The sequence below is a fragment of the Neofelis nebulosa genome, chromosome 12, assembly GCF_028018385.1.
Source record: "Neofelis nebulosa isolate mNeoNeb1 chromosome 12, mNeoNeb1.pri, whole genome shotgun sequence".
Taxonomy (NCBI): domain Eukaryota; kingdom Metazoa; phylum Chordata; class Mammalia; order Carnivora; family Felidae; genus Neofelis; species Neofelis nebulosa.
In genome coordinates, this window is record NC_080793.1 from 891,473 (window position 1) to 905,602 (window position 14,130).

The following is a 14,130-nucleotide window of genomic DNA, read 5'->3' on the forward strand; positions in this document are numbered from 1 at the left end:
TGGGTCAGGGGAAGTGCGGGACGGAGCGGCTCAGATACCTGCTCTGTGCTGTGGAAGGAAGGGTCCCAAAGGCCCAGGAGGTCCCCTGTGTCCACGGGAGCTCTGGGTGGCCGCCCGGGGCTGGGCTGCTGAGGCTGGTGCCCTGGTGCGTGGGGAGGGGGAGCGAGTGGCAGGAAGGCCCCTGCGATGCCCTGGTCAGTCTGGATGAGCTTGCCTCCCTTGGAGCAGAGCCTCGGCTCCTTCCAGGCCAAGCGCCTGCCCAGCCCCGCAGAGCTCTGCTCGGCCTAGCGAGGGGTCCCACCCTGTGCCCGGAAACCACCGTGGAGGGTCAAGAAATGCAGAGCCATGGGCTTTAGGAGAGTATTTATTGTGCGGGGGATGGGTGGCGGACAGAAACGGTGTGCTCCTGGGGGAAGGCCCCGTACAGCATGGCCCCCAACGGGCACTCCTGGGAGGACTCTTTCCTGCAAACAAGGGGGCAGGTGTAGTGGGGTGAGTGCCGTCTTCTCGCCCCCTCCTGCCCTCCCTGGGCCCAGCCCCAGGGCCCCTCTGTCCCTGCCCACTGCTGTCTGCTGTCCCACCCTGATTCTATGGTTCCCACCCCCCTGCCACCTGCTCCTGGCAGGAGGGCCCCCACAGTTCAGCCTTCTGCCTAAGAGGGGTCTCCATGGGTCTCAGGGCACCGGGCGCTGCATGCTGTGGGGACTGGCGTCCAGGCCGGCCGGAGCACTCACCTAGGAGAAGGCGCCAGCACACTGGTCTGTGGGAGAGAGTGGGGTCTGAGGAACCAGCCAGAGGCCCCTTCCCCAGGGGGGGAGGCCCCCAACCGCCCCTGAGGAGCCAAGCCTCCCTGCCTGCAATCCCCTTCGGAGAGGCCACTGGCCAGGGCACTGGCCCGCCCTCTTCTGGCCCAGGTAGGTCTGGTGCTTGTCCCACACCTGGGGGGAGTGGTGCTCCCAGTCTGAGTCTCCTGCAGCCTTGAGCTGGCTCGGGGACAGCACTCACCGGACTGGGGCAGCAGGGCGCCCTGGCTGGGGTTTAGGCCCACTTGGGGTGCCAGCTGCTGCATTTTCTGGGCACCTTCAGGAAACAGCTCCGGGGCGCGGGCTGAGGGCAGGGAGGGTTGGTGAGCAGAAGAGGGCAGGGTTGGGAGGAGGAGGGTGGTGGAAGGTGGGGTGGGGTGGGGTGGGGTGGGGTGGGAGGCAAGGGGAGGAGGCACGGGGGTGGGGGGAGGGGTCCGTACCCCTCTACCACAGACACGGGGGTCCCCAGGAGACCCAGGGACACAGCGGTCCCGCCTGCTGTGGACCTGGAACTTGCTGGAATGTGTGCGTGGGCGGCAGTGCAGACGGACCTTGGGCACCCGGCTCCCAGAGGAGCGGCCTGCGCCTGGTGACCAGTGGGGGGACGGGGGTGCTGGGAGCCCCTCCCCCCGGGACGCCCACCGTAGAGCTGCAGCCAGACGCTCCTGACGCCTGCCTTCCGGGTCTCCGCGTAGAGCACGGCGAAGTGCTCGTAGTCGGTGCTCACCACCCGGATGTCAGTCTGCGCCATGGCTGAGGGGGAAGGGCCAGCTGAGCTGCCTCGGCCCGGGGCCCGCCCCCTGCCTCTCAGGAGCCCCCTGTCCCTGCCCAGCCTCACCCGCGTTGCTGAACTGCCCGTCAGCAGCCCCCTTCGTGAAGGTCGTGAGCATCTTCTGGCACCCGCCGTCGGGCCTGGGGAGGAGGAACCACGGTGTCCCCGAGGCCACCGCTTGGGGACTCTGACCACGTGGGGTGGGCCGGGGCCCAGTCCACCCCAGCACCCCTGTGCCCCCTCCCAGCGCTGCTTAGAGGTGAGGCAGCCCTCTAGGGGACAGGGGGCAGGCGTGAAGTACTTGGGGGAGCCCTACAGCCAGGACACGTGGGGTCTCCCCTTCAGACACACACACGCCCCGGGGACGATGCTCCTCCACGGCTGAGGCGTCTGCTGCGGCAGCCTGACCCCACCAGGGGCCTGGGACTAGCTCGCTAGTGTGCCAGGGACACCTGTGTTCTCAGTGGCTCACACTGGCCAGGTCTAAGGCCCAGTCCGAGGTGGGGTTTGTGGGGGGACTTACGTAGGGTACCCGAACTTGAGGGCCAGGTCACCGTTGTCCAGGGGGGTCACCAAGACCACGGGCATCTTTGTGTCGTCCTTGGAGTTCAGGAAGTCCTGGTCGTCTGAGGCCACCCCGACCACGTACCAGGTGCCCTGGAACTGCAGGGAGGGTGCGGGGAGAGCTGGGGCCCTGTGTCCTTATCAACCCTCACCCAGGTGGGGGGCGGGCAGCTGCAACTCCTCCCGGTTCCAGGCTCTGGGGAGCCGTGGTGGCCACAGGCCACAGAGCAGACCTGCTGTCCTCCCCAGCCCAGCCCGTGCCCAGCTGATGGGGCAGGTGGAGGGGGCTGTCTCCCCTGTCCCCCTGACTTGAGCTGAGCTGGGACCGGAGGATCCCCAGGGGCTCCCCTGGCCCTCCAGCCTCTCTGCGGGTCATGCACGCCCCGGATGGAGAAGCAGGGCAGGTAATTCGCGAGGAGGAGGGGCTGCCAGGACCCACCTGGCTGGCATCGAAGTTGGCCTGGATGGGGACCTGGCCCTGGCCTAGGGACAGCCTGAGCAGGACAAAGATGGAGCCGATGAGCAGTGCCTGTGGCATCTTGGAGGACGGTTCTCAGCAGGGGACCTGGGGTGGCTTCTCCTGTCCGGCATTTATGACCCCCAAGTGCGCTGGCGTGGCTGTCTGCTGGCCTGGGACCAAGCCCACTGAGCTAGGCTCTGATGGGGTTGTGTCCAGCTGCCCCGCCCATGCCCGGCGGCATTTCCTGCTGGGGAGGCAGCAGGTACTTGGATGCAGGGGGAGGAGAAGTTCTGGCAGGCTTTCCGCGGTGTCTGCCCCCAGCTCTCTGCTCACACATCCCCCCCGCCCAGTCCCCTCCTCCGGGAAGGCTGCCAAGAAGCTCCCCGTCCCGTCCCGTCTGAGCCTCACAGCTCTTGGTGCCTCTGTAGGGCCAGGCTGAGGTTTGCCTGTGGGGGGCGGTGCAGGGGATCCTGCCAGGAGGGCTCCGGACAGGGCCTGAGGGGTGGCAGACGGCAGGAGGTGGGGGCAGGGCCGGGCAGGGAGACCGTGCTCCGGGGCCCAGCGCTGGCTGTGGCGCCTGGGGTCTGGCGAACGGTCAGGGCTGTGTACTCTCGACGCCCAGGCTGGAGAACGGGGGACTGGAGGCGCTACAGTAGCCAGAGAGGACGTGAGGTTGTCCGGTGATCAGCCCACTCTCCGGGGCAGCCCAGGGTTGGGGGCATGGATGCCGAAGCCACCTTCCTCTCTGTCCTCTGGTAACACTGGTCCCTACCCCGTGTTCTAATCCCACACCTTCAAAAGCCCATCGGGTACAGAGCTCCCCTGGGCCTCAGGCCTCTCCGGGCTCGGGGTGAGGGGGCCAAGGGCACCTGCCTGGGGAGTAGGAGATGACGGGGCACCACCCAGAACCGGCCAGCAGGACGGGCCGTGGTGCGGTCAGAGCCCAGCCTGCGCTGGGTGGGGGACGTGAGGGCACCTCTCCGTAGCGGTCCTGACTCCGGGCCCGCCCACCGGGACCGAACACCAGTGCGCCCTTGCCCAGAGTCCGAGATTTTACAGACAGGAAGGGGAGACTGAGGCCCAAAGTGAGGGGGGTGCGTGCGGTCAAGTCCCCAGGGAGCTGGCCGGAGCCAGGCCCAGGGCCCAGAGCGGCGAGGACTGCAGGAAACACAGGCAACAGCTGGATTGTTGACTTGCTTCTGGAGTTTATTCTCAGAGCCAGGATAAAGTCTGAGGGGGCAGAGGTGGTGGCAGGGAGGAGCCAGGACTGGGTGCTTGGGGATCCCGGAGGAAAGAGCAGAGCAGGGCGCGATGGCCAGGTCCTGGGGGCTGGGGTCGCCTGGCAGAGAGAGCGGCACCCATGGGTGGGGTGGGCAACACCAGCTCTCCCACCCCCAGGGTGCCCAGGTTCCTCTTTACTCCCGGGAATCTCACAGAATTCCCGGGGGAAGCCCCTCCGCCTCGGAAAGCCCCCGGGACCACCCTGGGGTGGTGGGGTGGGTGATGGAAGGTATGAAGCCAGCCCACAGCCCACCACACTCACCTATCTGTGCCCCTCCATGCACCGGTCTGCCAAGAAAGAACCCGGGGCCGTGGTCAGTGCCCCAGGCCTGGGGCCACTTCCCCACCTGGCCCCCTCCCTGCAGCCCTGGAGAGCGGTCTCAGTGGAGCCCCCCCCAAAACTGCTGAGTCCGTCACACTTCAGCACTCTCTCCCCTCCTCCAAACAAAGAGGGGGTCGTGCCCCCAGCTGGGCCCAGAGCAGGCTGCCTGCCTCAGGGGGCAGTGGGCGCTCCGCCCAGTGCGGCTGCCCCCCCTACCCCCCCGCCATGTTCCCATAGCACCGGTGCCCTCCACAGGCATCCCAGCCCACTGGTTCTGCTTCTGGGGCCCGTTTCCCACCAGGCTAGGGACCCCTGTGTCCTGAGGGCCGCCCAGGGGCCTAGAACACCGCGGCTGCTTGGTGAAACTGGGCCGGCGGGCGGGGGGGGGGGGGGGGTGCTGTTCCTGGAGAAGGAGTATCTTCCTGTGCTGCGCCCAGGGCTGCAGGCCAAGGTCACAGGGTGAGGACAGACTGCCCCCACTCTGGAGGCCACAGTGTGCCGGTCCGTGGGCGGTCTGACCGGATGCACTCCACCCCTCAGCCTCCCTTGAATCAGGAGACTTGCCTGCCTCAAATCTGACCTTAATCCTCTTCCCATGAGATTAGCAGCCCCCCTCACCGGTCTTGGGCAGGAAGACAATGGCATCCTCTGTGAAGCCCCGGGTCTTGGCAAAGGTGCTGAATTTCTCCTTTACCTCAGCCCTTGGGGTCTGGGTGCGGCCTGGGGCAGGAAGGAGAAGCCACTGGCCTCAGTCGGGGAAGGTCTCTGCTGCCCCCACCCCTGCAGTTTAGGGACCCGCCCCTTGAGACCCCCATCTGTGGTCGGGTGGGCCTCTGGCCAGAGCGCGGGTCGCTGGCGTGGGGTACGTACTGTAGAGAGTGGCCATGTGGAAGTCCTGGCCCGGGCTTTTTGTGCCCGCCGTGTACAAAAGCGCGTACTCCTCATAGTCTGTCGCCACCACCCACACGTCGTGGGTGCTGCCCCAGTCTGGGAATCCAGGAGAGAATCCCAGTCAGGGACCCTGTCCCCCAGCCTCTGGCCCGCTTCTGCCCGGGCTGGCTGTGGGAGGGAGCCAGGGATGATCCCCTCCCCCATGGGGACAGGCAGCCAGCCCCCAGCCTCCTGTCCACACAGCCCCTGAACCCTGCGGGGGTCCAGTGCATTCAAACCAGAAGTCCTAGGGGGTCAGCAGACAGAAAATTAGGGGCTCATGGTGCAGCCACAAACCTCTGGGCTAGAACGGGTCAGAACTGGGGAGAGACTTCCCAGTGGGAAGGCCTCCCCAAGGAAGGGGGTAGATGGTGGGGTGGGAAATGAAGAGGCGCCTGGCCCTGGTTCTGCAGAACTGTGGAGAGGTGTGAGGGGGGCTGGGGGGCTACCCCAGTGTGCTCTGTCTGGCCAGCAGAGCAGAGGCCGGCAGCAAAGATCTGGGGGAAATTCCATCATGGGGGCGGGCAGGGAGGGGCCTGGCGGTCAGCTCCAAAGAGGATCCAGTGTCCTAGAGAGAGGGTTCCTGGTCCCCCACCCTGGAGCCTGGGGTCGATCGGGCCAGGCCTTGGGCTAGCTGACCCCGACCAAGGGGCCACCAGCCCACTCCCTGTACTGCTGGGGCAGGAGGGTTGCCCAGAGCCACCGCCTGCAGGTTGCCCAGGGCTGGACCCAGGCGTCCCCAGCAGGGGGGCCCCACTCACGGGGACTCGTGTAGCTGTAGCAGCCTGGGGTTTCCGCCGGCCGCAGCAGCAGGGTCCGGGTCTCACACTGGTCTTTCCTGTGGGCAGGTCACCGAAGGGGTCAGGGGTCAGGCCGGGGGCTGTCCCTAGATCGTGACCGTGGGGCGGGGAGCTCTCGCCCCCTCCCCCCCCAAGCGCGCGCCGCCCCGCCCACCTGAGGAAGGTGGTGGTGAGGTTGAGGCCTCCTTCCGCGCTGGGGGCCACCACTGATATGCACATGGACAGCGCGTTCTTCTTCTCCCGGAACCAGCTCGAGTTGGAGGCGAGGCCCGAGGTGAACCAGCGCCCCAGGAACTGCGGCGAACGGACCCCGCCCGGGTCGGCCAGGACCCTCCTGGACCGACCTGGGTGGGGGCGCCCCTGCCCCTCCCCTCCGGTCTCCAGCCGGGCCCCGCCCCGGCCCCGCCCCCGGAGGCCTGTCACGCCCCCCGCCGTCCCCTCCGCTCGGCCGGGCTCCGTCTGTCGCGGGAGCGGACGGCAGAGGGCGCCCCGGCCGTCCCTGGAGGGGTTGGGCGGCCGCGACGCCGGGGGAAGGGGCGCGGGGCGGGGCGCGTGGGCGGGAGGACCGACTGAGCGCGCCCGGGTTCCCGTGGCCCTCCCCGCGTGCCGTCCCCGTCGGCGCGCTCGCGCACGATGTGTCCTGAGACCCGGGTGTGGGACGTGTGCCTGCTTTCCTCCGGGCGTCGTGAGCTTAGAGGGGTGGCCGTGTTTGGACGGCGCACGCCCGCGCTCGGCCCGCGTGTCCGCAGGTGCCGTGTGCGCGCTCACGGACACAGGTCGGCCTCCGTGGCTCAGTTCTCTTGGTCGGCGAATTGCTTTAGGCCCAGGGAGGCGGGTGGTTCTCCCGCTCGGCCTCCTCCTTCGCTCAGCTCCCCTCTTCCGGGGAAGACATCTCGGCCCCCTGCAGAGCGCCCCCCTCCCCTCGCAGCGCCCTGTGCCGCCTTGGGGACTGGGCAGGGGAGCCTCTCACCTTGTCCTGTTGGAAGTTGGGCTGCAGGGAGACCTGGGCCTGGGCCCGCGTCTGCAGGACTCCCAGGACTCCCAGCAGGACCAGCCCCATCCACAGCGTGTGCAGAGCGGCCATTGTCCTGGAGCTGAATAGCCACCCGGGCCGGTGGTGCCAGCAGTGCGGGTGGAGTGAGGGAGCCGGCAGGAGGAGCAGAGGCCACTGGAGAGACCCCTATTTATGGGCCTGGCTTGGCCTCCACCCAGGGCCCAGGGACAGCCCACTGCAGGCTCGTGATGCTGGGGGAGGACAGAGCCCGGAGCCCAGCTGCAGGCTTGCCCCCCACACGGCTGCTTATGTAAGAGGCTCTGACCAGGACCCGCCTGGGCCCTGCCACCTGGGGCTGAGTTTGGGGCGGGGGTTGGGGGGGTTGCAGGCAGAGGCTCCTGCAAACTTCGTCCTCCCTCCAGTCCCCGCAGCCTGGATGGGGGTGGGGGCACGTGCCCCGGGGCCTCCGGCCACTTCTGGGCCCGGGACCCCCTCTCACAAGCCCTACCGTCATTCTGTCTCCAGGTCCAGGGACCCCGGGAGGGGACACTGTTCATACGGTATGAGTTTGGTCCTGGAAGGCCTGGCGGGCTGGGTGGTGACAGGAAACTTGGGCCCAGGTAAAGGAACCCAGTCTGCCCCTCAGTGCGGCCGGAGGGCCAGGTGTGCGGGGCATGGCTTCCCCACGGTCAGGTGTCGGGGCTCTGGCCTATGGTCCCCTGGGTACCCTTCTCAGCCTGGGCCCCCCCTTCGTGCGGGGCCCGCCCACCAGTGTGGCCCAGCAGCACCACGTGAGACTCGGGGCAGTCCCTACCTACGGCACCCACCGAGACCAGGGCTGCTCACGGCCACGTGTCTCCCCGCCAGCGCAGGACTCAGGGACACCCCCACCTTACAGAGAGGGCTGCTTCCAGAACTCACACGTGTCGCCTTGCCTCTGCTCCAGCCCAAGGTCACCCCAGGCCGGCGGGGTCTCAGCTCAGGGATGAGTGGGGTCGACAGCGCTGACCGGCTATGAGTGGGTTGGGTGTGAGTGTCCTGTGGGAGGCGGGGAGCCTGGGCTCTGACCCTGGGAGAGAAGACGAACCAGGGCAGAGTTCCCGTGTGGGTGCAGACACAGAGGGGCTATAGGTGTGGCCCGTGGAGGACAGGAGCCTGTCATCTCTGGGCACAGGCCCAGCCCATTCAGGGGGTGCCAGCTCCTGTCCCAGGGCTTCTTTTTTTTTTTTTTTTTTTTTTTTTTTTATTATTTATTTTTGGGACAGAGAGAGACAGAGCATGAACGGGGGAGGGGCAGAGAGAGAGAGGGAGACACAGAATCGGAAACAGGCTCCAGGCTCCAAGCCATCAGCCCAGAGCCTGACGCGGGGCTCGAACTCACGGACCGCGAGATCGTGACCTGTCGGACGCTTAACCGACTGCGCCACCCAGGCGCCCCAGTCCTGTCCCAGGGCTTCTGCCCAGAAGCTGGGTTCTTGGCAGCCCTGGCCTCTGGCTTTGGAATGGCCCGGAGGCTGTTCAGAAATGATCAAAGGGAGGCACAGGGTCAGGTCAGCGCCCTAAATGGGACCAGCATGGGCACTGCCACCCACCTTGCGAGGGCAGGGGGGTGGGTACCGGGTCCGGGGATCCTGGCGATGTCAGGGCACCGGGCTTCCTGGCCCCGGCTAGAACCCTGCCACGGGACCATTGCAGGTGGCCGCGAGTGCCCTGGTGGGACTGGGCTCCCCTTCTGAGGCCGGGATCTCAAAACGGCTGGTGAAAACAGGTGTGGCCGTCCTGTGGGAAGGGCTGAGTGGCTGCGGGGAGGGCCCGGGACACCACAGGTCGGAGCCTGCCTCTTCTTCCCTCGGCACCTTTGCCCTGCAGCCCTGATGGAGGCCAGGGATGTGAGATTGGCGTGTGCCGCCCTTTGTCCCCCCTCCCCCGTGGCCCAGGAGTGCGGGAGCACAGGCTGGGGCTTATTGAGGGGGTACTGTGGAGCTACATCATCACGGCAGCCGGGGGAGCAGCTGGGTGGGCAGAGGCCAATGTGAGGGGGTGAGGTGGCAAGAGACAGGAGATGCCTAAGAGGGTGACTGGCAGCAGTGCAGGGGAGGGGGTGGGGGTGCAGGGGAGGAGGGGGGCAGTGCAGGGAGGGGGGGCAGCAGTGCAGGGGAGAGGGTGGGGGTGCAGGGGAGGGAGGCCGTGGTGCAGGGGAGGGAGGCAGCGGTGCAGGGGAGGGGGCAGAGGCAGGCCTGAGACTCCCACCCTTCCACCCTGGCCTCCTGTACCTCAGGAGGGCACAGTCCTCAGGTGCCGTCTGTGCACTGGGCTGTGGGATGACAGTCCATCAGAACAGGCAGCCGTTGGGGGACTGACCCCACAGGACCCTGCACTGGCCCAGGAATAGATCTTGGAGTTCCTTTCAGGCTGGGACGGGGGCAGGAAGAGGAAGGTGGCAGGAAGGCCCGGGGGACACCGGTTGCACCCCGTGTGGGCACCAAGTCTCCTGCCCGTTCGTCGGCCGACAGCCCTTTGGCCTTAGAGAGACCCGCGGCTCTCTGCGTGGCTGGGCTAGAGGTCCCTTTCCAGGCCAGGCCACCCCTGGACAGGAGCACCTCTGTCAGTGGTGAGCACATGCCCCAAGGCAAGGCGGCAAGGTGACCCAGGACGCCGGACCAAGGGCGTGGAGGGAGAGGCGATCTAGGGCAGCAGGACCCCGGACATGTGGGCCTCAACAGCTGTCATTTGGGCCAACCTGCCAGGAGGGGCGCTTGCAGCTGGATCCCCAGGGGGGTGTCCCATGGATCCTGGTGGTGGGACAAGGTCCTCCTGAGGACAGAGTGGCTCCTGGAGGCCCCGGGTGTCTGGCCCCCAGACCCAGTGCCAGGGACTGAGTCCCTCCTCCTCTATTTCCCTGGCGGGGGGCAGAAGGCCAGGCAGCCCCCACGCCCCTTCTCCCCCAGTGGCCGTTACCGGTGGGGACGACGTGCTTGTGGGTGAGGACAGAGGCCCAGAGGAGCAGGAACTGCCCCTTGGTCCCCCTGTGGCCCAGGTGGCTTTCTGTGAACATTGTGGAGGACAGGGCCTGACCTCGGGGGGGACCCTGGGTCCAGGCAGGGCTGGCTGCTCTCATCTCGGGTCCCTGCGTGGTGGGGTGCAGACTTCTAGAAGGGTGTCCGGTGCCCTGCTTGCCAGAAACCTGGAAGGGCACGACAGAGAACTGGCTGTCTGGGCCCACCCCCCGTGGCGTCGGAGCCCCTCCAGGGGGAAGGGGACCCTGCCCTGCCAGCACAGGCCGCCACCCAGGGAGGCACATCTGTGTGTGGGGTGGGCCGTGTGTGCCCCTTCGGAAGGCCCCGCTGCCCGTGCTGCTCCGGCAGGCAGCACACTGAGCTCACGCTCTGGGACCCAGAGGGGGGTGACCACCCAGGCAAGATGGGGGCCGGGGCTGCATCCGGAGGGGCCACGATCCTCATGCCCCCAGCCCAGCCCGTGGTCGGAGGAGACCCTCCCCTCTCCGGGGGCCTTCCCTGCATTGCCCTCCCCCAGGTGCTGCCTCCGTCTCCCGGGTGACATGCTGAGGCTCCAGTCTCCTCTGCCAGTGGCTCCCCCAGCTCCTGGAATGACCCTCAAGCCCCTTCCCACTGTCCCTGGCCCCCAGAGCAGAGCTCCCGACACCTGCCTTCCCCACTCCCTCCCCCCAAGTGCTCCGGTAACAGGGCTGCCCAGCGGCCAGAGCCGGACACCCTGGGCTGGCCGGTGGGGGGTCCGTAGCCCCTTCCCCAAGTCCTCATCTGCCCCTCCCGGCACCTCCCACCCGTAGTGAGCACCCTGACGCACACTAGTCTCCCAGCCTGCACCCTGCCATCACGTTCCTGCTGCGGCCCTGAGGACCTCGCCAATGTGGACCAGGGTGACCCTGGTTCGGCAGGGACGGGGTGATGCTGGCTGGCGGCTGGCAGCTCTGAGCCTCAGTTTCCCTATCTGTGCAGAGGGAGTGGGGATGCTCCCACCTCACAGGACTCATGGGAGTTAGGGGGTGTGGCTCTCCCAGCTCTTGGGACAGATCTGCTCCCGGGAACCTCTCTGTGGCAAATGGGGAACTTCTGTCCACCTGTGGGCAGAGCTGGGCTGAGGCCGGGGCCCTGGGCCCTCCACCCTGCTCCGGGCCCTCTCCCCAATCCTTCTGGAAGGGGACCCTGAGCAGAGGTGGGGGAGGGGGGGTGCCTGGGGCACAATTCTGGGGCTCAGTAGGTAGGTGCCCCGCAGCCACTGGGTCCGGCAGGTAAGGGAAGAGGCACCCTGAGAGCTCAGTCACCTTTGCCTGGTCCAGGTAGGGTCCTGCTGAGCTGAGCTGCTTGTGAGATGTCGGCCCCCTTCTCCCCCACCCCCTCGGATGGTGCATGATGGAGGCCTGGGGAGGCGGGCGGGGGCGTCCAGGAGCCCCCCCTCGGTCCCTCCCCGCCTCTGCCTCTGCTGTCACGGGACTGCCCCCGCACCCTCTGCTCTGAGCTGCGCCCTGTGTGGCCGGCTGTGTGGCTGGGCGGTCTCTGCCCTCCAGGGGCCCCTGCTCAGCTGATGTGGGGATGGGGGATGGGGTGCGAACGTGCTGGATGCTGGGGCTGGTGAGGCCCCTCCTGGCACCCACTGAAAGCAGGCACGCCCGGCCTGGCAAACCAGGCGTTGCTTTGTGGCTCGCAGAGGGCCGGGCGGGGTGGCTGACGGTGCATGTTCCTGACCCGCCAGGGCAGGGTCCCGCTCTGAGCCTGCGGGACAGACGGAGGTGTCTCCGGAGCCCCACGCCAGGACCTGGTGGGGGAGAGATGCCCGGAGGCTGACCTGGGAGCACCACCCCCCCCCCCCCCCCCCGACCTCAGGTCAGGCCCTCGGCAGCACGCAGACAGCTCTGGACGCAGGGACTTCTGGGGCCCCGTGGCCAGAGACCCAGCCGGGCGCTGCTGAGCTGCCCAGCAGAGATCTGGGGCCCAGGCGGAGGCGGAGGACGGCCATCTGCCTGTGGAGCCGCTCTGGAAGGCAGGGATGCCAGGAGTGGGCCTCATCCTTGAGAGGTCGTCGAAGCCACTCCCCTGCCTCTGGCCCGCCAGGTCAGACACAAACCCGGGGCCCAGGCCCAGCCTTGAGCTCATCCTCCGGGGGCGGGGGGGGGCAGTGTCCCCCACAGATGGTTGGCTCTCCAGGGCCGAGTCTGTCCCAGCGCTGGTGGCTTCTCACTGACCTGCAGCTGACAGTGTCCTCTGGCCTCCGATAGGGACCTTGTGGACGCTCCCACCTTCTACTTGGCAATCAGCCGCCCCCTCACCCCCACCGACCCCAGCTTGTGGGAAGGGGCCTTGAAGGAACCCTGAGTGGGTGGGCAGAGGCGGCCCCTCTAGACCCCACCCTACCCCCTCAGGCCCTGCCCCCTGCCCCCTGGAGGTGCCTCTCAGCCTGGGGGACGGGGGGCTTACCCCACCCCAAGATTCTCCTCGCATGGAAGGTGTTGAGGAGACTGGCTGGTGGATCCCCAAGGATCTTAAATAGGGAAGACGCCCTGAGTCACAAGAAGCTGCTAGACAGAATATTCTGGAAAATCCCCAAAGGCCTTCTCCCTTTCTCCGCCCCCTCCCCAGGATCTTGGATCAGCCCTATCTCCAGGGCCATATTGGGAAAGATGGCCATTGCCAGGTGCCAGCACCGGCCAGACCTGGAGCAGAGAGTGGGGCGGGGGGGGGGGGGGCAAGGTTATGCACCTGGTGGGGCACTGGGACCCACAGAGGGAGTGGGGTGCTGGGTCTGCAGCATGGCATGAGGGCAGGTGCCACGGGGCAGCCAGCTCAGACCTCCAAGTACAAGGAACGTTCTATACCCCTCCCCCGCCCCAGCTCCTAGACCGGCCCAGCCTTCAGGGCCCCGGGAAAGAAGGCCGCCAGGGGGCCAGGTGTCAACAGAGGCAAAGCCGAAGTAGAGAGGACACAGACAGGATGGGCGCAGGGGGACAAGTGCGGTGTGTCTTGCCCGGTCTGGGCAGAAATGCAGAGAAGGCCTTGTGCGGGAACACCCTAAGTCCAGGGGCCTCCTTAGATCCAAGAGCGGCGCTCCAATGGGGGAACCTGGGTGAGGCTGACCCCTCCTGGTAACCTGAGGCCACTTCGGGCCAGCAGGAACCCAGGGCTGGCAGAGGGAGAGAAGCCTGCCCCCTTCAGTGCTCTTGTAAGCCCACGGCCTTCCATAACTGTGACAGTCAGCGTCAGGGTGACCCGGACAGATGGCCTCCAGAGTCCAACGAGGCAGTGGGGGTGGGGGGGTCAAAGCATACCCCCTCACTTGTTTGAGGGCTGGGTGAGAGGTCTTCGGGCTCCTGTGCCCCATGCGCCCTGCGGGCATCGGCAGATGGGCCCTCCCGGGTCACCACCAGCTAGCCCAGCTAGCCCTCTCCTCGAAGACCCCAAAGCCAGAGGACAGTTTTGTGCGGAGGCTGGCTCATCCAGGGCTCCCATGGAGTCTCCCAATTCTGGAAGTTTCCTTGCCTCTATGGCCTGGCCACATCAGGCTGGCCCAGGCGTCTCCAGGACCTCCTGGCCCCAGCAGAGGAAAGCAAGTCTCCCGCTGTGGCCCAGGCCCCTGGTCCTTGGTCGTGGGCCTGACCATGCCCCCGACGTGGGCTTTCCTGCCTTTCCCTGGGGACTCGGGGTGACTTCAAGGGGATGGGACCACAGCTCTGAGCAAGGCCAGCCCCAGGGTGGGCACCTAGCAGGGCTGCGGGAAGGGCGCTCTGGGCCCTGTGGGCCTGGGCACGTCCTGGCACCCCAGGAAGCCCTCTGGGGTCCTTGCTCCCCAGGCCCTCGGCTGGCCTCCGATACATGCCATCAGAGATGGCCCGTGCGTAAGGGCGGCTCTGTGGGTCCTGAGAGCCCAGGACGGTGCCCGGTCCTCAGGGCGAAGGCACCCGAGGGTTAAGTGAGGACGGGGTGGGAGAGGACATCTCACTGCGGCCTGGGTCTAGAACCTGGGTGCTCTGGGAGCCACCCACAGCCTGGCCTGCAGCCCTCACCCACCCCACGGGTCATCTGGCGGTCATGCCGGCTCCTCCTGGCACCAAGTGTTTATTTCCGATGGGGGAGGAGTATGGGGACAGATGTGGCCTCAGGGGATGGAGCACAACAAGGCCTTGATGGGCACTGGGAACAGTCTCTCTGGAGGGAAAGGAACCATCCAGTCT

At 67.2% G+C, this 14,130-nt stretch overlaps 2 protein-coding genes across 2 annotated transcripts; both read right to left on the reverse strand.

Annotated features, from left to right (window-relative positions):
• Positions 1-351: 351 nt before the first annotated feature.
• Positions 352-3,661, reverse strand: LCNL1 (lipocalin like 1). The gene is made up of 7 exons (XM_058693463.1): positions 2,579-3,661; positions 2,099-2,238; positions 1,642-1,715; positions 1,446-1,556; positions 1,006-1,107; positions 735-760; positions 352-464 (listed from the first exon to the last, which is right to left on the reverse strand). Exons 1-6 carry the CDS (start codon positions 2,675-2,677, stop codon positions 735-737), a joined length of 552 nt encoding a protein of 183 aa, XP_058549446.1. The 5' UTR covers positions 2,678-3,661; the 3' UTR covers positions 352-464.
• Positions 3,662-3,784: 123 nt separating this feature from the next.
• On the reverse strand, positions 3,785-7,104 carry PTGDS (prostaglandin D2 synthase). The gene is made up of 7 exons (XM_058693462.1): positions 6,903-7,104; positions 6,087-6,226; positions 5,894-5,970; positions 5,073-5,189; positions 4,821-4,922; positions 4,143-4,168; positions 3,785-3,938 (listed from the first exon to the last, which is right to left on the reverse strand). Exons 1-6 carry the CDS (start codon positions 7,014-7,016, stop codon positions 4,143-4,145), a joined length of 576 nt encoding a protein of 191 aa, XP_058549445.1. The 5' UTR covers positions 7,017-7,104; the 3' UTR covers positions 3,785-3,938.
• Between the last annotated feature and the right edge of the window lie 7,026 nt (positions 7,105-14,130).